This window comes from Dipodomys spectabilis, unplaced genomic scaffold (genome assembly GCF_019054845.1).
Source record: "Dipodomys spectabilis isolate Male_0828 unplaced genomic scaffold, ASM1905484v1 ptg000125l, whole genome shotgun sequence".
NCBI classification, from domain to species: Eukaryota; Metazoa; Chordata; class Mammalia; order Rodentia; family Heteromyidae; genus Dipodomys; species Dipodomys spectabilis.
The window spans coordinates 10,871,839-10,897,726 of record NW_024870802.1 but is presented as its reverse complement, the minus strand read 5'-3'; the positions used below and the strand labels follow the sequence as shown (position 1 = coordinate 10,897,726).

Below are 25,888 nucleotides of genomic sequence, written 5' to 3'. Positions count from 1 at the left end.
GAAGAGCTGAAGGACAGTGCCCAGGCCCAGAGTTTAGGCCCCACGACTGACAAAAAAAAAAGTCTCATGGACGTTCTTGCCCGGGATGGCTTTGAACCACAATCCTCAGATCTCAGCCTCCCTCCAGAGTAGCTAGGATTACAGGCATGAGCCACTGGTGCTCATGTTTCTGGAGTATTATAATTGTAATCCAAATATTGCATGCGGTATATTTGAAGTAAAACAAGGTAGGCATCTCTTTCTGAAATTGAAGCTGAACTGCATGTCCTGTAATTTATCAAGCAATTCTAGGCCTTCTTTCTCTCCTGCCTTGGGTTCCCCTCTCCTGCCAATTCTTCCCCTGCAAGGGAGTTTGTTCTTGGGGGTGGTGGCTGACCCGGGTTTCCGGCCCTGCCTGCACGTAATAGCTCTGTAATCTTGGCCAAGTCCTTAACAAAGGGAAGGGCCTCTATTTCCTCAACTGCACTGATATTTGTCCAGGGCCTGACATGCAGGAGGAGCCTAATAAAGGGCGGCTGTGTCTCTGCTGCTGGCAGTGGTATTATTAACGTTATCTTTGTCCTTCTGAAAGCAGGGGTGGAGGCAGGCTAACCTCGGGAAGGGCAAAGCCACTGAGGCCTTCTCAGAGTTGCAGCAAAAAACACAACACATTCCAGGCCGCCTTCATTTCAGCTACATTTTATTTGTTGCATTTTTGACAGACATCTAAATTATACATTGAGTTTTTCCACATGACCAAACACCGCGTCTCTTCCTTTGATTATCATTTTCAAAAGGGACTATAAAACACACACACACACACACACACACACACACACACACAAACAACCTTTCGATGGATGGATCAGATTGAACCCTGAAACCACATGGAGTGCTGAGCTAAAAATAAAAGGAAGTAAGAAGCGTCCCTGGGAAGGGAAGAAAAGAGAAATCAAAGCTGTGATGGGAATGGAGGATGGGTGGACGTGAGGGTGAGTGGTGTCACCCTCCAGGCCCGGCCGAATAAGGAGCAAGCCCACAGGGAGGGCGGGGCACAGAGTGGCACAAAAATAGCCACCACTTTAGCCCAGGGGGCAATAAAAGAAATGTGTCCAAAGCCAGGGGCGAGATGAGTGGAGGTGGAGGAGGGGAGGACGGGGAAGGGCGAAAGGGGTGGAGGAGAAACAGGACTTATTCTGCTGCAGCTCCCTGGCTGCTGCGGACTCCTCTAGCCCTGGCACGGTGCTAACCACCAGCATAATCGCTGACTTTCAGCTGTGCACTGACATGTTCCCCAGCTCAACCCACATCAATGACACCCTTGTTTCCATAGTAACCAAGGGAGAGCAAAGGGGAAAGGGTGTTTTGCACTGGGCGCAGGGAACTCAGCCAAAAGCAGCCGCTTGCATGGGGTGGGTGGGGAGGAGGGGGAGGACTCAGTTTTTCCCACAACTGGTTTGAACCCGCCATTGCAGGCAGGCCCAGGCCTTGCCTGCCCTCTGGCCCCAGCCCTCTGCCTCCACACATTCAGATGCAATTGTGGTCAGAGCAAAAGTCTGACCAGGACTCACTGGGGTGGGAGTGGGGAAAAAGGGGAGCATCCTCTTTCTATCTTAAGAGTGTGTGTGGGGGGAGGGGAGGTCCTGGGGTCCTGGCCACAGGGGGTGGGGGTGGCACTGGGAAGAGAAGAAAAGAAGGCTTTCAAAGAATTTTGTTTTTACAAATGGGAGCTTTCAAATTCTTCATTTTTCAGGCCCCTCTCATCTACCCTGGAGCTGATGAAAAGCGGGTGACATCCAGTGTCTCTAGCTGAGAAGCAAATGTGGACATTCTTGGAGGCTGTTATCAGAGCAGGGCGAGGGGTGGCGAGCTGGGGCCTGGGGAGGGCTCTACAGCACAGTTCCCGAAGTTCGCGGTAAGAGACCAAAAATACTTTACAGACCATTCGCTGTCCAAGTTCCCTGTTGCAGTGTTCCAAAACTGTAGACCTCAAAGCAGGCATTTGGCCCTTCAGCTAACATCCCTGGTGCACTATTCGGAAGGAAAAACAATTTTCAAGGATCAAAGCCACATTTCCAGCATGGTAGAAGGGGCATTTCCGTTTCCTTGTAGTTCTGTGTCACTGCTGTTCAAAGCCAGAGAGAAGCTTGGATGAGCCAGAGAAGTCAGAGGAAATCTTTTGTCTTGCAAGCCCTTGCAGGTCTGTCCATCACAACCCCCGGGAACCTTTTTCCATTTGGCTTTGTTAATGGTTTTCATTCAGACCATCTTTAAACACTGACCAGGCTTTGGTCTGTCCTGCCTGAAGGGATGGGCCTGTGGTGGTCCGTGCCTGATTACAACTCTGCTCACTTGCTGGTGGGTTTGGGAGGGGCCACCTCCCAGGATGAGAAGGCAGCTGGCCTCCTCCGACCCACCAGGCACTGGATAGTCTTATTCATTCTCTCAACACCCCTCCTCCCAACTCAGGCTCAGAACAGAATTTAATTCAGGAGCTGGACGATGCTCTGGCCTGCTTTCCCATGTTTCAAGCTGGGGATTTCTGAAGGTCCAGGTTAACAAGCTCCTTTTGCAATACAGGCTAGGAGATCTAGGAGATTGGCTTTTGCTATTCTTCCCCAATCAGTCAACAGGAGACAAATTAGCGGGAGAATCAGGGGAGACCAGAAGCTGGGGGGCCTGGCTTCCTTGGGTCCAGCCCCTGCGATCACAAAGCTCATGTCCACCCAGGAATATCCCGCACCACCTAGTTGCCAGCACTCTAAAAATTGATCTGTCTTCAAAATCGATCTGCCTGGCTTTTCTCCGTGGAGAAGGTTTGTAGCAAAGCTGCATTTATTTTTAAAATCTGATAGCAGCAGCCTATTGTGATCATTTAAACACAGAATTCTTTGAGCTTTAGAAATCCCTTCTATAGGAGGGCAGCGGAGAAGCTGCTAATCTCAGAGTCTCCGCTCCCCGCTCCACTGAACTGGAGGAAGCCTGTTTACGCTAGCCTGAGCCCTCGATGTGAGCGCTTTTGAAGGACCTTGTAATTTTTCTGGAATTAAACCTCCCACCTCTCCTTACATTCCTTATGTCATTACAGTCAGAAGTCCTAAGAATTCGCTTCCCGGTGTGGCTGGCAAGGGGGTGGAGGAGCTGGGGTTGGGGTATGTTTCTGTAGTGACTTGTTTGCAAGGAATGATTTTTTTCCCTCCTGTTCAAAGGGTGAGGATTACATACAGTCTTCTACCTGCAGGACAAGATGGTTTAATCATCTGCTATCCCGCCCCTCCCCCAACAGCTTCCTGCTCCACTGAAGCCCTGGCTTGATTGGCGATGGGGAAAAAAAAAAAAAAAAAAATCACTGACCAGCCCCTGGCCTAACCACTGGGGGAGTGAAGGGACAGGTCAGTAAATAAATGAACTCAGCACAAGCAGCTCCTCCCTCTTTCTTTTTTTTGAAACAATAAAGCCCACTGGAATTGTCTAAACTGCGATGCAATCTCTTGCTCATTTAAAAGATCTCATTTTCTAATCATGTGCTTTGAGACATTTAATACTATTTCAATTATGCAGAGGAAATAATATAATTCCTTTATTTGAAAAATGATATGAACCTCAGAGATCAGTTAAATCTACTGCTGGAATGGGGATTCTTTTTAATTCCCCCTCTTCACACAGCTGTAGCTGTACACAGATGGAAAAACATTTGGTCAGAAAGCAGCAAATTGGTGTTTTTCAGGACCGAATTCAGCTCCTGCAGCTCCTCGTGTTTTCATTCGGCTACATTTTATTTCTTCTTTGCATTGACATTTTTGCAGACCCAGTTCATGCCATCCTTTGAGGGAAATGGTCAGAGAAAGACAGTGTTAGTTCCCAGACCCCTCCCCCCCAGCCTGGAGGGGGGGGGGGAAGGGGGCTCTGTCCTCCCTCTTAGAGACCACCAACTCCAGGCAGGCTGCTTGTCCAGGGGCCCATCTGGGTGAGCAGGGCTAGAGACCTCCCCTGGAGGAGGAGGGAGCTGTCTGAGAGCACAGGGGGGGAGGTGGGGGAGAAGTGCCAGGCAGCTGAACTTGAGATGGGACCTCAGGAACTCCCTCTGAAAAAATAAACACATCTGCCCTCATCCAAGGCCTGATTGAGTAGCTATCAGAACAGATTCCAGCCATTTTTGGCTTTTACTAAAAGCTGACCTTTGCTAGGGCATTAAATTCAATAAGCCACCCTTCTGGGGCCCCAGTGTGTTTACAATTGTGACAGTGTACACTTGGGTTAAATTAAATTTCGTTTTGGAAAAACAAGCCCTCTGCAGTGTGTGTTACTACACACACACTGGGGCAATGTGCATTTATTTCTCTCCGTGAGGCACTACAGATAAGTTTAAAAGGGCCTGGCCTGCTTCTTGTAGCTTGAATCCTTACCAAGCCCAGGGGCAGAGAAAGGGTTCCCTTAAAGGCATAGTGACCTTCAAAGTGTCCTCTCTTGGAAGGCTGGAGAAGGGACTGAGGTAAGAGCTACACAATACCTACAGCCAGCCACCTGGCAGGCAGCACAATTCCTCATGGATGCCAGGCCTGTCAGACATAACCTGCTTTTCAGCCCCCTTTGGAGCCCTACCTGGATGGCCCCTCATTCCCCAGAGGCTCCCTGACCCCCCCCCCCCCCCACACGACACCCCCGAGCCCCACATTTCCTGTGGCCATGGGTCTAGCTGCTGAACCCGAACAGCTGAGACAGCTTACAGTAATAAATATCAGCTGACACCCTCGGCCATTCGGAACATTAATCCCATAAACAATACATCATGGCGAAACAATCGGTAGGCATCCTCTGCTCTTCTGGCTAATCTGACCGTCACCTGCATTTACAGTGATTAAAACTCCGCCAGTTGCGTTCCGGGCACTTGGGCGGGAGCAGCAGATAATCTGGGTGAACCTTTCGGCCTTTGCCAAGATGACGCTGGCCCTGGCCAGCGTGGAGAAGGAGAGCACCTGGCCGCACTGGGGGCAGGTGGAGGAATGCCGGGGCTGGGGAGGGGGGCGCCCGACACATCTCCAATTACAACTGGGTCAGCTGTGCACTCTGAAAAGCGAAGGCCAATTTTAAGACCATCTTATGAAAAGGCTTAATTTAAAGAGAAGCAGGTTTAATTTTAGTAGCTAATTGGTTTCCAGGAAAAAAAAAAAAGTTCACCTGCCAGGAGACAAAAAAGATTTTACAAAATACAAGAGGGATGCGTAAGATTAACCATCTTCTCTTGCAGGCCGAGGCTGACCGGCTCAGCACTGGTGGAGCACTTTCCTCTTCAGGAGCAGCACAAACACCCGAAGGTGCCACCTCAATATCCTCTCCTCCACAGAGACTCTAACAGCAACATTTTATCAGACCAGCTTCACAAGAGCCCTGGTGCTACACAATGTGAATATCGTCTTGTCTTTTCCCTTGTTTTATGGAGGACAGAGGAGGTTTTTCCCCCCCTTCATATCTAACTGGACATGAATGCAGGCAAAGAGATAGGGAAAATATTTACTCAGCTGCAGGCACTCAGAGCAGAAGGTGGAGGGCCTGTGGCCCTACCCTGGGTATCTGCTGTGGAGGCGGAGGAGGGGTTAAGGGGCCAGTCCTGCTGAGGGGCGCTGTCTTCCAGATGTCTCAGGATGGACAGTGGCAAGGCCTAGGTAGTCGGAGTCCTGCCAATAGAGGGCGCTCTAAGGCCAGCACCTACTACCTGACCTCCAGCCGAGGCCCCAGCAGTTCCCCTGGAATCTAAAGAGGTGTGTCGGGTCTCCAGAGCCAGCCCTGTCATGGCTACCGAGGGCTTGGGGGAGGCCCCTCTGAGCTGTATTGTTTGGGTGTGGGGCGGAGTACTTTTCTTGTTACTGAGAGAACCTGAGCTGAAAGTGGGAGGTATGGGGGAGGGACAATCCAGGGTGACAATACCTCGTAAATCAAATCAGGGCCAGCTTTGTCAAGTAGCCCACTGGAGAAGAAAGATAATAGTGGTTTCCAAGATCCCTGAGGGGAGGACCCCCGTGGGACTGGCCTGAGGTCATATTCACAGAAACTGGCTGCACACCTAATTTATATCTTCTAAATTAATTCCCCCCAGCAGCCCTGGGAAGTAGCTGTTTGTTATGATTCCTGTGTTACAAATGAGGAAATGAAGTCACAGATGGTCTGGGGTGAGGTGGGCTCTGAAGCTAGGCAACTGTCCCTGCTTTTGAACCATTTTCCTCTTCTCTGTGACCATGCGAGACAGCTGGAGGGAGGTGGGAGAGGCAGCCCTTCCAGCATTTTCTTTCTCATGGCTTTGCTTCATTCAGTTCCAAGGGGTCCTGAGGCTGCTCCACTGTCCTGGGCTGCCAGGTGGCTAAGCCTGTGGAGGCCTGAATATTCATTCACCTGTTTGTGAGCCTACGGTGTAAAACCATCCACCTGACCAGCTCCTCCAGTGGGAGTTTCATATCTACACCATGTAGTTGCAAATGGAGAAGCCTTTTGCTTCTTTACCAGTAAGCTTTTGTTTTTGTAAACCAGACAAAGGAGAAAAGGTGATCCCTTCCTGTAAGAGGTGAGTGCTCTGCCTCCAAAGAAGGAAATGAACTCAGGGGTTTGCTTAAGAGTTGAACTGTTATTGTTAGAAACTGGTTTGACCGATTTCCTGCATGACAACCTTTGGTTGAGAACAGGGACCTTCTTCCTCCACTGCTCCTTTTCCCCTAACCCATCTTGCGGAGGCTGAATCCAAATCAATTCACCTCAGCTCAGTAACATTGAGCCTAAATATTGAGCTTCATCTGGCCTCTTGGAGGAGAGCAGAGTTTCTCTGTGTGGCAGTCATCATTCCTTACTCTAACCGCTGGGGAGGCACAGGGCTGTGTCTCAGCATATGGTAGACACCTATTAGGCCCAAAGCCTTCTGTCCAGGATTTCAGGTGTGCTACCTTCCTCTGTGGTCAGAGCGGCTTTTTAAATCTGACCTCAGTCTAGGGCATCTGTCACTGCTGGTAGGTGGAAGGGAGTAGGAGCAGCCATGGTTGGATGGGCTCGTTTTTAAAGTGAGGCTGACTATGTGACCACTTCAGTAATTGCTTTAAGATGACACTAGGTTCAGACCCTTGCTGAGCAATGCAGCCTGTCCCGTTGTGCCATTAGGCCCCCAGGGTCAAGGAGCAGCTGGATGCGGCATACATAAAATATTGCTTGCTATTAATATTTTTCTGGTATCAAAGGGCACTGCACCAGGGAAGGAGCAAAATCACATAGTTGGAGCTTGCTTTCTTAGTCTACAGAAAGGTTTAAAAATTTAAAAATAAACCTGACGTCTGACTCACAGAAAAGCAGTTCCAGGTACACCTGGAATCGGTAACAACTGATGCCAAGCCTAGAAGTAGTAAATGTCACCTAAAAAAATCATTCTACCACTGAGTTTTACCTCAGTGGTAGAATGGCCCGGGATTCAATGTGGAGGCCATGGCTCCAGCACCAACAAAAGAAAATGAAATATGGAAGTTCTGGAGGCATGTTAGGGAAAAGCCCCTGGGCCAAGGGAGGAATAGAGGCAGGAAAGCGGGCAGGGACTGCTCAGTGCTCATGTGCAGGGCTCACACAACAGCCTCAAGCCTCAGGCCTCTGCTCCTACTTTGGAAGTAAGGCAGCCAAGAGGGCTGTCACTTGGTCACTGCTCCTGCTTGGACAAGGCTGAGAGGAATAGGGGACAATGTGAAATGGAAAAGTGGGCCTGAAGTGGCAGACTGAAAAGCAACACCAAGGAACATTCTGTGAGCTGGAGGCTGCTGGTGCAGGCAGGTGTCTGTAGTGATCAAGGTGGGAGGTGGGGTCAAGATGGCTGACCTCGGCTTTGAAAGGAAACCCAGAACCAGGATAATCTCCTCCTCTGCCTCTCTCTATCTCTGTCTCTCTCTGTCACACACACATACACACAGTTTTAGGCACAAAATATCTTCAGACACCTGAAATGACACCAGCTGAGGAGCCCATGGACAGCTGTGGCTTGGGGTTCCAACTCAGGTCTGCAAAAGGAAGTGCGATGGATGGGATTCTATTCATTTCTTTGCCTCTAAGCCAGGTCACAATTTTCTAGATACTCACAGGAAAAGGAAAAGGACCAGAGTCCCAGTGCTGAACTGTCTCTTAGGAGAGGTGCTGGTAGACTTCCTCCTTGCTAAGAGGGAATGTGGTTGAGGGACTTTTAGGTTGTCCCTCATGGACATTTTTCACCTTCCCTCCTTTTGCCTTCACCTACTCAACCTAACTGGGTCTCTTCTGTTCACCCTCTGGACTGTGGGCCTCTTGGCAGGACAGATTTATCCAAGACTGATGGGCTCCTTCTGTGTCTTGTGCCCTTCACCTGGTGCCTGTTCCTGACACTTTCCCTGCTTTGCTTACCTCAGGGGCTGGCCTCCCAGCCACCATCTTTCAGGCAAAGAAAGACCTGTTCCAAACTTTTTTTGTGTGTGTGGGGTGTGTGTGTATGTCAGTGTGTCAGTCATGGGGCTTGAACTCTGGGCCTGGGCCTTGGCCCTCAGCTCTTCAGCTCAAGGCTAACGCTCTACCACTTGTGCCACAGCGCCACTTCTGGTTTTCTGGTGATTAACTGGAGATAAAAATCTCTTGGATTTTCCTTCCCAGGCTGGCTTTGAACTGTGATCCTCAGATCTTAGCCTCCTGAATAGCTAGTATTACATTTGTGAGCCACCGGCACCCGGCTTATTCCAAACTTCTTGATGCCCTCAAAAGTCAATTTCTACACCCAGTGCAGCGCCATTGAATAGCCCACGGTACTGCCTGCCTGGTAAAGATTGCATACTTTTGCCTTGAGCATATTACATAGAACAAGATATAAATCCATCCCAGGAATCACTAACTTCAATAATCTCAAAGCACATGTTCAAGCCACCTACTAATGAGACATGATATGTCCAACCTACTAAGCACAGAGAGGAGAGGGGTATGGCAGGCATGTCTACTAGCGGGCTCTCTCTCAACCTGTCTACTTAAGGTCCCTGCTCTTTGATAGGATGAACTAAGTTTCCTAGATGCTTGTTTTCTTTTTTCTTTTTCTGTTTATGTGGTGCTGAGGAATTGAACCCAAGGCCTCACGCATGTGAGGCAAGCGCTCTACCACTGAGCCACCTTCCCAGCCCCTTGTTTTCTTTTTTTTTTTTTTTGTCCTGGAGCTTGAACTCTGGGCCTGGGTGCTGTCATTGAGCTCTTTTTGCTCAACACTAGCATTCTACCACTTTGAGCCACAGTGCCACTTCTGGTTTTCTGGTGGTTCAGTGGAGATAGGAGTCTTATGGACTTCCCTGTCCTGTCTGGCTTTGTACCATGATCTTCAGATCTCAGGTTCCCCTAGAAGCTAGGATTACAAGAGTGAATCACCAGCAAGCACCCCGTGCTTGTTTGCTTTTGTTCTAGTACTTGGGCTGAATTCGGGGTCAAGGCACTGTCCCTTAACTTTTTTCCTAAGGGTAGCACTCTACCACTTGAGCCCTCAGTCCTCTTCTAGCCTTTCAGTGGTTAAATGAGAATAAAGTCTTATGGACTTTCCTGCCAGGGCTGACTTTGAACTGTGATGCTCAGATTTCAACCTCCTGAGAAGCCACTAATGCTCAGCCTTTTTTCCACCCTTTTGGTCAAGGGCCTTAAACTCTGTCCCTAAGCTCTTCAGCTCAAGGCTAGCACTCTACCACCTGAGCCCCAGCACCACTTCTGGATTTTTTTCTGTTGAATGTGGTGCTAAGGAATTGAACCTAGGGCCTCATGCCTGCAAAGCAAGCACTCTACCACTGAGCCACCTTCCCAGTCTGCAAATTTCTTTTGAAAGAACTGACACAGAGCCGGGCTCATGCCCGTAATCCTAGCTACTGAGGAGGCTGAGATCTGAGGATTACAGTACAAAGCCAGCCTGGGCAGGAAAGTCCAGGAGACTCTTTTTTTTTTTTTTTTTGTCGGTCGTGGGGCTTGAACTCTGGGCCTGGGTGCTGTCCCTCAGCTCTTCAGCTCAAGGCGAGCGCTCTACCACTTGAGCTGCAGCGCCACTTCCGGTTTTCTGGTGGTTTATTGGAGAAAGGAGTCTCACGGTCTCTCCTGCCTGGGCTGGCTTTGAACTGCCATCCTCAGATCTCAGCCTCCTGAGTAGCTAGGATTACAGGAGTGAGCCACTAGCGCCCGGCTCCAGGAGACTCTTATCTCCAATTAATCACCAGAAAACTGGAAATGGCACAGTGGCTCAAGTGGTAGAGTGATAGCCTTGACAGAGCCCAGGCCCAGAGTTCAAGCCCCAGGACTGACCAAAAAGAAAAAAAAGAACTGTCTCAGAGTCTTGCTATAGTAGCTCTGGCTGGCCTGAAGTCTCAGTCCTCCTGCTTCAGCCTCCTGAGTGCTGTAGTTGCAACTCTGTACCACCATGCCCTGTTTCTCAGATGCATTTTGGATAAACACAGCACAAACACATTCAATGAAAACACACTATTTTCCAAGGCCTGAAGCTGGAACCAAATTCTAGGTCTTTGGTCTTGAACTGTCCTATACGATGACCCTTTCAAGGTCAGTGGAACTGTGGTAACAGGAGTTATCTGACCAAACTACCTAGCATCTCATCGTTTTGCCCATTTCTGCCCATCTTCTGGGGAAGCAGAGAGGAATAGAGAGGGAAAAATAGAAATTTAGGGAATTTATTCATTATTACATGTTGCATATCTGAAAGTGAACCCCATACAACTGGATCTTATAAACGTCGTTTTCTAGGAAACTCTTTTATTTTTAGGGCCCTTTTAAGCCTAAACTAAGAATCACTAAAGGCCTATACTTCACGTATGCAATACTGGAAGGGAATTACATTAAAAGGGTCCTTTTTTAAGGTGTAAGCCAAGAAACAAGCTGAGTGGGCAGAGTGGAAGCCAGAGGCGCTGCGGAGGGAAGGGCCCGTCAGCTGGTGTCTTACAAAGGCGTGCCCACAGGAAACCCCACGACCTTTCTCTGGTCCCCAAAGGTTACCATTAAAGGACAATAGCTAGCAGATTCCCTTCTTAATTAACATTTTTATTAAATAACCCATTTCAAATAATGGTTAAATTCTCTAAATTTATATCATTCTATTAACCATAATCTAATCTCATTAACCTTGAAATCCCAGTCTTAACTACCCAATTCTATACACTGTGGTACTATCAACTACACTAATTAAGTGACCTTCAAACTATTTCTCCTTCATACGCAATCATCCTTTTTGGTCTCATAATTCTTTGCTGGATGTCTCCTGATATCACTTCCTGTGAACCTGGTTGCCCAAGGCCCCAGATTGGAGAAGCATTTTCTTACCAAAATCCAACTATATAATCTCTCATTATTCAAACTGACTTGTTTTACACACTGGCTCATTTCACCCCACCCTCTACCCACCAAATAGCTTGCTGTTTCCATTTGGCTAAAGATCCTGTAAAGCTGGTGGGGATTTAGTGGGTGGTAGAGCACTTGCCCAGCAAGTGGGAGGGAGATCTGAATTTGATTGCTAGCAGCACAAAAAACCAACAACCCAAACAAGGGCCTGTAATAGGCCTTGTGTGTCTACAGTGGAGTGCAGAAGAGTTTTACCTGACAGGAGTTGGGTGGGGAATGGGGAGGCAAATGCCTTGAATTTAGTGTCATTACTGTGTATTGACTCTGTATCTCTCTGGTTCTTTTTTTGTTTTGTTTTGTTTTATTTTGGGTCCGGTCGTGGGCCTGAACTCTGGGCCTGGGCGCTGCCCCTCAGCTCTTCAGCTCAAGGCTAGCACTCTACCACTTGAGCCATAGTACCACTCCTGGCTTTTTTTCTTTTCGCTTATGTGGTGCTGAGGAATCGAACCCAGGGCCTCAAGCATGCAAGGCAAGCGCTCTACCACTAAGCCACCTTCCCAGCCCGCTCTCTGGTTCTTTTTTCATTTTTTACTTTTGGCAGTATTTAGGGCCTTATACTTATACCACTTAAGCACGTGACCAAACCCCTTTGTTCAAGCCTCACTATCAGCGCACTGTCCTCTAGCTTTTCACTCAAGGCTGGTGCTCTACCACTTTAGCCAGACCTTCATTTCTAGCTTTTTTTTCTTTTTTTTTGGTCAGTCATGGGGCTTAAACTCTGGGTCTGGGTGAGGTCTCTCAGCTCTTCAGCTCAAGACTAGTACTCTACCACTTGAGCCACAGCACTACTTCCAGTTTTCTGACTGGTTTATTGGAGAGAAGAGTCTCATGGACTTTCTTGCCAGTGCTGGCTTTGAACTGTGATCCTCAGATCTCAGCCTTGTGAGTAGCTAGGATTATAGGCGTGAGCCACTGGTATCTGGCTACTTCTAGCTTTTTTTTTTTTTTGTCAGTCGTGGGGCCTGAACTCTGGGCCTGGGTGCTTCCCCTCAGCTCTTCAACTCAAGGCTAGTGCTCTATCACTTGAGCCACAGCACCACTTTTTCTACGTATGTGATGCTGAGGAATCGAACTCAGGGCCTCATGCATGCAAGGCAGGCACTCTACCACTAAGCCCCTACTTCTAGCTTTTTGATGGTTAACTGGAGATAAAAATCTCACGGACTTCTTGGCTCTGAACCATGATTCTTAGATCTCAGCTTAATAAGTAATTAGGATTACAGGTATGAGCAGCTGGTATCTGGCTTTGCTTTAGTTATTTTCATGCTTTTTTTTTTTTTTTTCTTTTTGCCTGGGTCTGGCTTCCTGCCCTAATACTCTTACATATCCCTCCCTTACAGTAAGGCCTACGATACTCAGCTGGTTTGCTTGGATGAGGTCTTTCTACTTTTTTTATTTTCTAGCCAGGTCTGGCCATGAGCCATGACCTTCTTGGTATATGGGAGAATAGTGGGAATTGTATGTGAGGGCCTCCATGTCCAAGCAAGTTTTGATTTTAAAAAAAGTATAACTGAAGCTGGGCACTGGTGGCTCATGCCTGTAATCCTAGCTACTCAGGAGGCTGAGATCTGAGGATCATGGTTCAAAGCCAGCCCGGGCAGGAAAGTTCTCTCCAATAAACCACTAGAAAACTGGAAGTGGCGCTGTGGCTCAAGTGGTAGAGCGCTTGCTTTGAGCTAAAGAGTGCAGGGACAGCGCCCAAGCCCAGAGTTCAAGCCCCACTACCAAAAAAAAAAAGTGTAACTGAAGAAAATTAAAGATGTTCGAAAACATCTGGGTTATACTATACTTATTAAACTAACTTTAAGGTATAGTTGATTCAAAACCTGATTATTTCTATTAGTGTATAATGTATACCTAGATGTGTGGGTCCATATCAACATATACATACATATATATAGAGGGGGGGGGCAGGAGAGCAAGAGCATTACCTACGTGGTAACAATTTTACAAGGGAGAATCTAGAATAACAATACAATGGCAGTTAGCCCTTTGTCGGAGTTGCACTGGGAGAGCAAAAAGAACTTCTTGCATTTTTTTGTATGTGGTGGTGCTAGGGATGAACCCAGGTCCTTGAATATGTTAGGCCAGTACTCTCCCACTGAGCCATACCCTGACATACCTTAAGCCTCATTTTCTAGCTTTACAGACTTTTATATAATCAATGGTGAGAAACACACACACTGTAAGTTTTAGGCTCAAGTCCCACACAGCTGGGGCTACAGGTCTATGTGCCACAGCATTTGGTTTAGGCTGGGATGTGGCTCAAGTGGTACAGTGCCTGACTAGAACATACTAGTTTAATAATAAGAATTTAGGTAGAAGTAAGACTTAAAGAAAACAGGGCTGCCGGATGCTAGTGGCTCGTGCTTGTAATCCTAGCTACTCAGGAGCTGAGATCTGAGGATTGCAGTTCAAAGCCAGCTCAGGCAGGAAAGTTCGTGAGACTTTTTTTTTTTTTTGGTCGGTTGTGAGGCTTGAACTCTGGACCTGGGTGCTGTCTCTCAGCTCTTCAGCTCAAGGCGAGCGCTCTACCGCTTAAGCCAGAGTGCCACTTCCGGTTTTCTGGTGGTTTATTGGAGATAAGAGTCTCATAGACTGTCCTGCCCAGGCTGGCTTTGAACCATGATCCTCATATCTCAGCCTCCTATGTAGCTAGGATTATAGGGTGAGCCGCTGGTGCCTGGCTTCATGAGAATCTTTTTTTTTTTTTTTTGTCGGTCATGGGGCTTGAACTCTGAGCCTGGGCGCTGTCCCTCAGCTCAACGCGAGCACTCTACCACTTCAGCTACAGAGCCACTTCTGGTTTTCTGGTGGTTTATTGGAGATAGAGTCTCACGGTCTCTCCTGCCCGGGCTGGCTTTGAACCGCGATCCTCAGATCTCAGCCTCCTGAGTAGCTAGGATTACAGGTGTGAGCCACCAGTGCCCGGCTTTCATGAGAATCTTATCTCCAATTCACTACCAGAAAACTGGAAGTGGTGCTGTGGCTCAAGTGGTAGAGCGGTAGCCTTGAGCTGAATAGCTGAGGGACAGTGCCCAGGCCCAGAGTTCAAGCCCTACGACTGACAAAAATAGAGATAAAACAGGGCTGGGAATGTGGCTTAGTAATAGAGTTGCTTGCCTAGCATGCATGAAGCCCTGGGTTTGATTCTTAGTACCACATAAACAGAAAAAGCCAGAAGTGGCACTGTGGCTCAAGTGGTAGAGTGCTAGCCTTGAGCATAGAGAGGCTCAGGGACAAAGCCCAGGCCCTGAGTTCAAGCCCCAGAACTTGGGGAAAAAAAATCCAGATGCTCTCTTTGGCAGTATACATACTTAAAAATTCTCCAAAGACCATCTCCTTTAAATCTCAGACCCACAGAGCTCCACAGTCCATTTTGGGGATGTAGCCATGGTAATCTCTGGGTACTAAGGAGTCCCTAACACACACATACACATGTGCAAAGGTGTATATATATATATACACACACACACACACACACACAAGTACATGAGCTTCTAGGGGTGCAGGTATCAGCAGTTTTCTTATGCTGATCAGGCTGCCCTCAGACCTAGGACCTACACACAATCTAATTTTGTTACAAAAAGAGGAAAAACAAAAACAAAAAGGCAGCATGACTGGGCTGAGAAAATACTAGATAGTCATTATTTGCTTGTAATAAAAGTGGTAAAGTCATTTTAAAGGTAAATTACTATCAGTGTCTTAGGAATGAGAAGAATATTAGGAGGGAAATGGAAAAGGCTGCAGCACAATGACCAACAATCAAATCTAGGCATGCGCCCAACATGCCAATGGAGACAGGCGAATGGCCCTGCCATTCTAGACATGGCTTGTGGCTATGGGGAGGGGATTGTCTTTAGATGTAGTAAATTCCTAGCATCACACAGTACTATAGTATAGTCAGTCTTCACGGCGCTTGGTCACATCCTGGCTGGTATACTGGATGTTGAAAATATGGCAGATACTAGGTCTCTGGAACAAGAAGCTGGCCTGAGAGAGCTCCAGTGGTTCATGTTTTCAATTCTAGCTATTCAGGAGGCTGAGAGCTGGAGGACTAGTGTTCAAAGCCAGCCTGGCAGAAAAGTCTATGAGATTCCATCTCCAAAATAACCAGGAAAAAGCCAGGCTTGAGGCATGGCTGAAGTGGTAGAGCATCAGCTATGAGCAAGGAAATTGAGCATGAGTTTAAGGCCCTGAGTTCAATCCCTGGTATGCATGAGGGGCAGAGTGGGTGGAGTTGTCCTGCAGGACTGACTACAGTGCCAACTGAGCTGAAAGTGCTTCTCATTCTTGGAGGAAATAGCTTGGGTGCTTGTGATACAGCTATGTTCTAACCTAAATTAATACTAAATGAGGGGGAGCCTGAGCTCCTGGTATACAGTTCCTTAGTGCAAAGCCTCCCGCTGGGAACTGAACCTGCAGCAACAGGAAACACACAGCAATCCTGAGGACAGGGAAACCACTCCTAGGTTAGTGTATCGTTTCTGATGGCCAGCCACACCTTGGGAGGAATCAATATGACACACTATGGAACCTCAACCCAATTAGCAATGTTTCTAGAGATACAATCTTTAGAGTCTTCTTTCTCAATTGAGAAAGCTAATTTGGGGTGTTTTTTTTGGGGGGGGGGGCGCAGTTGTGGGGCCTGAACTCTGGGCCTGGGCGCTGTCCCTCAGCTCTTCAGCTCAAGGCTAGTGCTCTACCATTTGAGCCACAGAGCCACTTCTGGCTTTTTTCTTTTTGCTTATGTGGTGCTGAGGAATCGAACTCAGGGCCTCAGGCATGCAAGGCAAGCACTCTACCACTGAGCCACCTTCCCAGCCCTGGGGTGGTTTATCTAAATGGTTCTCTCAGAATATTTCCTGATATCTGAGGGTTGTTAAGTAAAAAACAAAAACAAAAACAAAACAAAACAAAACAAAACCAATCTCAGCCATGCCAACCAATAAAGCTTATTAGTTTCACATCTTTTTTTTTTTTTTTGTCGGTCGTGGGGCTTGAACTCTGGGCTTGGGTGCTGTCCTTGTGCTCTTCAGCTCAAGGCGAGCTCTCTACCACTTGAGCCACAGCGCCACTTCCAGTTTTCTAGTGGCTTATTGGAGATAAGTCTCACGGACTTTCCTGCCCGGGCTGGCTTTGAACCGAAATCCTCAGATCTCAGCCTCCTGAGTAGCTAGGATTACCGGTGTGAGCCACTGGCACCCGGCTTCACATCTTTTTCTAACTAAGCCAATTGCACCAACGAGACAGACCACCTTGGTGGGCTTCCATGTTGCAGGGGACCAAGCCTTGCTGGAGTCTCACCTGAACACCTTCTCCAGTGAGCGCAGAGCAGGACTGGATCTGCCAGACTCGGTCTCGGATGGTGTGCAGATTCAGGCCTTCTGCAATTTCAGAGGCAGGGGCGGCTGTGAGCAGATCCTGCTTGTTAGCAAAGATGAGCACTGGCACACAACTCAGCTTTTCTTCCTCCAGTAATTCAGCTAGTTCCTACAGCATTTGGGGAAGGAAGGAAGGAAGGAAAGAAGGGGGAAGGAGAGAGGGAAGGAGGGCAGGAAAGAGGGAAGGAGGGAGGGGGGAGAGAGGGAAGAAGGAAGGAAGGAAAAGGACAGAAGGAGGGAGGAAGGAAAGAAATCAATACTTAAGCATACACTTCTAATTTCAGAAACCCCAAACAGTTAAGCTAATTAACCAGCAACTTTCAAGGGCAGTGATCCTTGGGGTTGTGTCTGTGGAAGATTTCCTAGCAGATCCCTGGGCCTAGCCAAGGACGCTGACTTTGGAAAGTCTGAGCTAGTGCTCAGGAATCTGCACATTCAACAAACTCTTCAGGTGATTGGTTTTACTATGGGTAATACACAGACCACACCTTGAGAAACACTGTTCAAGGGAGAATGTAAGTAGTGGTTAGAGAAGGCTACTACTATCTACAAATAACATTTCTCTTTTCTTTTTTTCTTTTGTGTGTGTGTGTGTGTGTGTGCGCATGCATGTACTGAAGCTTAAACTCAGGGCCTTGCTCAAGACCGGCACTCTATCACTTGAGCCACACTTCCACTTCCAGCATTTTGCTGGTCAACTGAAGATAAGAACCTCTAAATCTGTCTGCTTCAGTTGGCTTTGACCCTGGATCCTCAGATCTCCTTAATAGCTAGATTACAAGTGTGAACTATTGACATCTTCCCTCTCTCCCTTCCTCCTTCTTTCCCGATGCTTGAACCAGGGGCCTGAGCATGGTTCCTGAGCTTTGTTCAAGGCTAGTGTTCTACCACTTTTTTTGGTGATTAACTGACAATAAGAGTCTCATAGACTTTCCTGCCTGGGTTGGCTTTGAACCATGATCTCAGTCTCTTGAGAAGCTAGGGTTACAGGCATGAGCCATGGGCACCAGCCCTTCTTTCTTTCGGTGATAGAGATTGAACCTAGGGCTTTGCACATGCTGAACTTTTATTGCATGTGTGTGTGTGTGTATGCGTGTGGGTGAGTGCGCGCACATGCACGTGCGTATGCATAAAACTGATTTTTTTTGTCAGTTGTGGGTATTGAACTCTGGGCCTGCATGTTGTCCCTGAGCTCTTCAGCTCAAGGCTAGTGCTCTACCACTTGAGCCACAGCACCACTTCCAATTTTCTTGTGGTTAATTGGAGATAAGAGTATCAGAGGGCTGGAAAAGTGGCTCAGTGGTAAGCGCTTGCCTTGCATGCATGAGGCCCTGGATTCGATTCCTCAGTACCATGTAAGCAAAAAAGAAAAAAGCAGGAAGTGGCACTGTGGCTCAAATGGTAGAGCACTAGCCTTGAGGTGAAGAGCTGAGAGACAGCGCCCAGGCCAAGAGTTCGGGCCCCACGACCGGACCCAAAAAAACAAAAGAGTCTCAGAGACTTTCCTGCCTGGGCTGGCTTTGAACCGTGATCCTTAGATCTCAGCCTCCTGAGTAGCTAGGATTACAGGTGTGAGCCACTGGTGCCTGGCAAAACAGATTATTAATTTTTTTTTATCAATCTCTGTCTCTAAGACATTCATGCCATGTATTAATTTTCATCAAATTCTTATTGTATTGGTCCATCTAGCAGAGTCCCTGATTTTGCAGTTATAGACAGAACTCTAAACTGTGTTGGTTCTGTATGCAGTAAATATAAAAGAGAGTGTCTACTTACCTAAATGACAGACCCTACCTCTTTCACATTAAGCCTCCATTTTACCTTTTTTAAACATTAGGGCTCTCAGAGAGAATTGGTGGCAGATGACTACCTAAGCCCACTCCGCCTCCACTAGTAACACTGGTTCATCTGAATGATGACCCAGAAAGGGAGATGGGCTATCTCCAGGAATCTGGAAGGTTCTCAACCTACTAACCAACAAAAAGGAACCTAAACATGAAGACTGTTGTCTTTGGAAGTCCACCTGGGGTAGTTCAGGGTAGAAAGTGGAGTTGTGGCTCAAGTGGTATAGTGATAGTCTTGAGTGAAAAAATAGCTCAGGGAAGTGCTTAGGCCCTCCGTGAGTTCAACAGTACAACCACCTCCTCCCCCAAAAGAAAAAAAATTGTTTAAAAGACTCTTAACTAATTTCCTTTCAAACAGCTGGAATTTCTGCCTGTTTGAATTGTCAAGGTTAAACAACAACAACAGCAACAACAACAAACAACCCTCCTTCCCTCTTACACATTTACAAGACGGATTAATGAGTACCAAGTTATGTGGGAAATATCTCAACAAAAGAATTATTTACCTGACCTGTCTCTTCAAATCTTTTTCTGTCTGCACTGTCAATTACATATATCTGTAAAGAAAAAGAAGGTTACTTCAATAAGCAGGGAAAGGAAGAGATGGGCAACTTCAACAAAAGGAGCAAGTGGGCTCTGCTGGGCAGATTCCAGGTCAGCAAGTGTGTAGAAATTGACTGGCAATTCTCACCTCATCTATGGAAGCCAAAAAAAAAAATCAATTAAATTATTGAGGCTATCTGCCCAGAAAATACCCTCAGCAAAGCTCCAAAGTCTAGGAAGACAGGAAAGCTAAGTGGGTAAAAATAACAACATTTCCTGGGTTCTTGGTATTTCACTAGTGATTCTTCCTAGATGTAGTCAGAGAAAGAGAGAAAACAGAAAGGAGAGAGAGAGAGAGAGACTGTGTATATGTTTGTGTGTATGTGTACCAGGGCTTGAACTCCAAGTCCTATATAAATATATATAGATATATTTTTTTTTTTGGGTCCGGTTGTGGGGCCTGGGCGCTGTCCCTCAGCTCTTCAGCTCAAGGCTAGCGCTCTACCACTGGAGCCACAGCGCCACTTCAGGCTTTTTCTGTTTATGTGGTGCTGAGGAATCGAACCCAGGGCCTCATGCATGCAAGGCAAGCGCTCTACTACTGAGCCACCTTCCCAGCCCGAACTCCAAGTCCTATTATTTTTCCCATGGCTTGAGCTTTACCACTTGGACTATACCTCTAGTCTAGCATTTTGCAGACTTTTCTGCCAGAGCTGACTTCAGGCTGAAATCCTCCAAGTCTTGGCTTCCTGAGTAGCTAGGATTACAGGTGTGAACCACCATCTGGATCTATTAGCCTTTCTTAAGCACTTTGAGACAGATTTAATTATTTTCCATTTGATATATAAAGAAACATTAAGTCCAAAGGAGTTAAGCAAATTGCCCCAAAGTGAGATTAGAACTTATGTACATGGTGAAGTACACATGTTCACACATGCTTTTCTTGATGTGGCTACCCTGGATACCAAGTCAGCATGATGGGATGGCTTACTGACACATTTGAAATCCTATAGTCCTTAAATTTCATGCCTTTGGAAGGACCATTTGTAGCATTAATTATAAGCGGGTGTCAGGAGCAAAGACATGGTCTTTCTCATCCCTCCCTTCCCAGTAGGCCTGGAAGATCAAGTACTGGAAATAGGAAGGGTACAGGTTTTTCCAGAACCAAGAAAAATCTTTTTTTTTTTTTTTTTTTTTTGAGTCTGGTCGTGGGGCCTGAATTCTGGGCCTGGGCACTGTCCCTCAGCTCTTCAGCTCAAGGCTAGCGCTCTACCACTTGAGCCACAGCGCCACTTCCGGCTTTTTTCTTTTTGCTTATGTGGTGCTGAGGAATGGAACCCAGGGCCTCAGGCATGCAAGGCAAGCACTCTACCACTGAGCCACCTTCCCAGCCCCCCAAGAAAAATCTTGAGATTTATTGTACATTAAAAATTTTTGAGTCAGGTGCCAGTGGCTCATTCCTATATTCCTAGCTACTCAGGAGACTGAGGACCTGAGGATCACAGTTCAAAGTCAGCCTGGGCAAGGAATTCTGTAAGACTCTTTATCTCTAATTAACTACCAAAATAGCTGGAAGTGGAGCAGTGGTTCAAGTGCTAGAGCGCTAGCCTTGAGCAGAAAGAGCTCAGGGACAGCACCCAGACACTGAAAAACAATTCCAGCGTTCTTCTCCATGTTTGAGTTTTGTTATTTCATAAATAACATCCTATGACAAGGAAAATAAGGTAAGACAAAAAAAAGAAAAACCGCCTATAGTTGTACTTCAAATACATTAACTAGTTTCCAAAAGAAAAGTTCTTGTAAGGGTAAACAAAGGAGGAGGCTACAATGCTTGATAGGAAATGTACTCATTATCTTGCCCATGTAATTGTAACCCCTCTGTACAGTATGTTCACAATAAAAAAAAAAGTTCTTGTTAATCCTCCTTCATATGAAAATTTAAAAGAAAATGAGATATTGTTTTATAGTTTTTTTTGAGGCAAGGTCTTGCTATGTAGTTCAGGCTGCCCTTGAACTCTGTCCTGTTTTAGTCTCCCAAGTGCTAGGATTTGAGGCATGCACCTCCTGACTTAGCATTGTTATTAAACCAATGGTGTAATGGAAATGCTCTGTTTTGTGGTGCAAGGATTTCAAGTCAGGGTGGGGTGCCTGCTAGACAGGCATGCTACTACTTGAGCCATGTCCACAGCCCTAACATTCTCTCTCTCTCTCTCTCTCTCTCTCTCGTGTGTTGTTCCTGGGGTTTGAACTCTGTCTGGGAGCTGTCTCAGATTTTTTGCTTAAGGCTAGTATTCTACTACTTGAACCCCACTTTTGGCTTTTTGGTTCTTAAAGATAAAAAAGTCTCATGGACTTGTCTGCCTAGGCTGGCTTCAAACAGCAGATCTCAGCCTCCTGAGCAGCTAGAATTACAGGCAGGAGCCACTGGTGCCCAGCTCTAACTTTCTCTTTCAGAAGAGCATGTTCAATTAAAACCCAAACTGAAAAATAATTTTCAACTCTTATCATTATATGCCTTAAGCCCCTCAAACGGATCAATTTCAAGGCACATAGACACTTCTGTGTACAAGACAAATCTGTAGTACCCTGAAAACATACTTACTTTTGAAAAAGAAAAATTAAAATTTTTCTTAATGTTGTCATTTAGTCCCAGTGCTATTATCCTTTTCTCTCAGGAATACCCTGAATTTCTACTTGGAGAATCACATGAAGAAGAATTAAGCCGGGCGTTGGTGGCTCACGCCTGTCATCCTAGCTACTCAGGAGGCTGAGATCTGAGGATCTCGGTTCAAAGCCAGCCTGGGCAGGAGAGACTGTGAGACTCCTATCTCCAATAAACCACCAGAAAACCGGAAGTGGCGCTGTAGCTCAAGTGGTAGAGCGCTCGCCTTGAGCTGAAGAGCTGAGGGACAGTGCCCAGGCCAAGAGTTCAAGCCCCACGACTGACAAAAAAAAAGAAGAGGAAGAATTAATACATTTGATTTCAGGCTTATTTTAGTGGCCCATATTATATTGTTGTTACTATTACTCTTAGTGTCAACAAATGCATCATGGGCTGTAGGCACTACTGATATAATTTGATGTCTGGTAAGTCCCTATGCAGAACACAGGGATAGCTTTTTTTCTTTTACTTGTTTGCTATTTTGTGGTGCTGGGGATGGAAGCCAAGGTCTGGTGCATGTTGGGCATCCACATGTTAAAAGCAGCAGTCATAGTATAAACACAGGGTAGGGAGAAATGCAATGGTAGAATGGACCTCAAGAGAGAAGATCTAATTAGAATTATTTGGGAGGGCTGGGAAGGTGGCTCAGTGGTACAGCGCTTGCCTTGCATGCTTGAAGCCCTGGGTTCAGCACTACATAGGCAGAAAAAAAAAAGCCGGAAGTGGCTCTGTGGCTTGGGTGGTAGAGTGCTGGCCTTGAGCTGAAGAGCTAAGGGACAGCGCCCAGGCCCAGAGTTCAGGCCCATGACCGGACCCTCCCCCCCAAAAAAAAATTATTTGGGAATCTACAGTGGGTCAGAATAATTGTCACAGCCCAAGATGTCAGAGAGGAAGCCAGGCACAGTGTCTCACACTGGTAATCTTAGCTCCTTAGGAGGCTGAGATCTGAGGATCACTGTTTGAAGCCAGCCTGGGCAGGAAAATCCATGAGACCCTAACCAGCAAAATGCAGGAGAAAGTTATGTTGGGAGCAAAGGAACTGAACCTAGATGAGGAGAGAAAAGTGAAGGCCATTTGGTATGATGGAGAGAAACTGGCTGGGAAAACAAAACAAGGAATGTAAAGCATTTTAATAGCAGAGAAGAACAGTAAACCAGTTAAACACTAGCAAATTTAGAAGCTGAGGGCAATAGGAAGAAAGCTCTCAATTTTTACTCTGAAGATTTTGCTATTTATCCACTGACATGCAATTTCACAGAAAATGTTTCCGCTACCAGATTCAAAAGGATTTTCCCAAGCTACATGCAAGTTCTTCCTCTTACTTAGCATTTTTCTCACGTAACTTTCATAAAATTTGAAAATCACTGCAGAGCACTGCTTTGGCAGCACATATGCTAAAATTAGAGCAGTATGGGGGTTAGCACGGCCCAGCTCAAGGATGCCATGCAAGTTCATGAAGTTCTTCATATTTGAAAGAGAAGAAAATCACTGGGCAATAATGCCAGGATTAAGTCTATAAAACAAATGCTCTATTTCTTTCTTTTTTTTTGTCAGTTGTGGGGGCTGAACTCTGGGCCTGGGCGCTGTCCCTCAACTCTTCAGCTCAAGGCTAGCACTCTACCACTTGAGCCACAGCACCATTTCCAGCTTTTTCTGCTTATGTGGTGCTGAGGAATCGAACCCAGGGCCTCATGCATGCAAGGCAAGCGCTCTACCACTGAGCCACCTTCCCAGCCCCTCTATCTATCTATTTCTAGCTATTTCTTAAGGGCCAACTATATAATTCACAAGCAAAACCGCCTCTGGTGAATCCACAAATGTGCTCTGCACAGGAGTGGCTCCTCCAGCCACATAGGGCCTAAACTTAAAAGTGTGTGTGTGTATGTTCTTTTAAAACAATGCCAGAGCTATTGGTTAATCTAGTCATGAAAAAAATTTTAAGTTTATTTTTAAACTTCACGAACAAATATTCAAAACTTTTCTGGTCTTTACTTAAAAAGCATCACAGAAAGTTAAATATACATTGTGCTTTTGTTTTGGATTGGTTTAAAAATAATATAGACCTCTAAACATCAAGTCCTAAAACCCATTCTATGGGGAAGTTATAATCCAAGACATTTAAAATGATGTTTCAGGGAATGCTAATTCATGTCCCTTTTTGGCAGTTGCTTTGAAATTCTCATTTGGCTGTGGAAGGAAGGCCTAGAAAAAGGTTTTTCTTGATCGAAGTTTAGACCACTGTGGCTCAAGCAGAGACCAAATCGGGGCCCTTTGTTTCTTCTGCTCCTGCTCCTCCCCCCTGCTGCCACCTTTTGGCCACTTTATTGCTCCTCAATCTGTCCAGCAGAGGGTAAGCAGCAGTGCCTGGCTTTCCTCTGATGGCTTGAGGGAGAGCCCTAGGGAATAGCAGACACTGTATAAGTGACAGGTAGAGATAATCACTGGTACTCTTTCTACTCCCTAGCAGCCCCAAACACTGTGAGTATTATGATGGAAATAAGACTAGTTATGTTAGCGCAGAGGGTTTGAGATCTATCTCACATCTTCTGCTTTAAATATGGAAATGATAACAAAGTTATTGTGCTTAAACTATCTTGCTTAAATAGAAAAATGATCATGTAAATAGAATTTTGTAACATGAATATATTTTGAAAAACAATCATATTTTTTGCATTTAATTTTTGATAGTGCCGGAGATGGAACCCAGAGCCTTGCGCATGCTAGGCAAGCTCTGTACCACTTGAGCCATATCCTAGGTGTTTCAGCTATCTTGTTATAACTTCCTAACCTAAAGAGATCTCGAAGGCATATCCACAGTCCCCTTCCTTCTGCCATACTGCAACTTTGCTTTCTTGGTCAATTTCCTACAAGTTAATAAAGCTGAAGTCAGATGTTTTCAGAATCACATCCCAGAAAACAACTCTGGCACTTTCAGGAGTTGCCCTGACTCTTTCAAGCCTCCAGAGAGCCATTTGACGCTGTAAAGCAAGGCGAGGCAAACTTCTGCAAGGAGTCAGTAGTAAATATTTTCTGCTTTGTGGCCCATACAATCTCATTTGCGGCTCCTGAACACTGCTGCAGTGAGAAAGCAACCTCAGGAAACCTGTGAACAGATGTGATGCGTGTGGCCGTGTTCCAACAGACCTTTATGGACACTGAGACTTAAATTTCATATAATTCTTATCTTTTGATTCTTTTCAACCACTTGAGAATATTAAAAAAAAAAACAACACAAAAACCACCACAGTGACTTGCAGGCTATATAAAAACAGGAAGCAGGGTGGATCAATTTGTCTACCTCTGCTCTAAAGCAAGATTGTACCGTAGCACTCTAGAGAGAATTGAAAAGACTTAACTAGCCAATGAAATGTGTCAAGCCTCAATCTGGCTCCTCTAGCAGCATGGAGCCCAGTGCAATAGGTCTTTTTCAACCAACAATGGAAGACCATTAAACACAGACAAACAAACAGAACCCATTAACCTGCTGCTCCAGGCTGCTGCAAACCGGCAGACAGGGCCCAGAGCTTCAAGGCTGAGACTCTAAACCTGGGGACTCAGCTGCTTCCCCAAACTTGTTTAACCTCAAATGGCACTGGAAAATAATGAGAGGCTGACTCTCAACCCAATATATTATCTCTTACTCAGGTGGAACATAGCTGAAACCTTCTCTAGTGTTGCTGGAAACTGACTTTTGTAGACTGGCACATTAACTCCTGGGTATGCTTAGCTAATGAAAATGTGGGAACCAGGGTCCTGTTACACTGATTCTGCAGGGTACCATCAGGGTAGTAGCTCATAATTTAAAATTACCCTTGTATGTAGACCAGAAAGTTTCTGAGACCTCATGGACATTATTAATGTCCATGTTTTATATTTTTTTTGGTATTGGTATTTTAATTCAGCAGATGAACAGGTAAGAAATTTCTTCCTTTCTGCTTTTTTCCCAACTCTTGATTCAAAAAAGGAAAAACAAAAATCTATCTGTACCTTAAAAAAAAATTAAGGGGGCTGGGAAGTTGGCTCAGTGGTAGAGCACTTGCCTTGCATGCCTGAGGCCCTGGGTTCGA

At 46.2% G+C, this 25,888-nt stretch overlaps 1 protein-coding gene across 1 annotated transcript in view; it reads right to left on the bottom strand.

The window, feature by feature from the left end:
- Positions 1–3,532: 3,532 nt before the first annotated feature.
- The window catches only part of Arl3 (ADP ribosylation factor like GTPase 3), a 44,669-nt gene continuing 22,313 nt past the window's right edge, over positions 3,533–25,888 (bottom strand). Inside the window, exons 4-6 of the mRNA XM_042689218.1 lie at positions 19,123–19,173; positions 16,696–16,881; positions 3,533–3,802 (exon numbers count right to left, since the gene is read on the bottom strand). Coding sequence (XP_042545152.1) covers positions 3,755–3,802; positions 16,696–16,881; positions 19,123–19,173 — 285 coding nt within the window. The 3' untranslated portion in view covers positions 3,533–3,754. The remainder of the gene's footprint in view (positions 3,803–16,695; positions 16,882–19,122; positions 19,174–25,888) is intronic.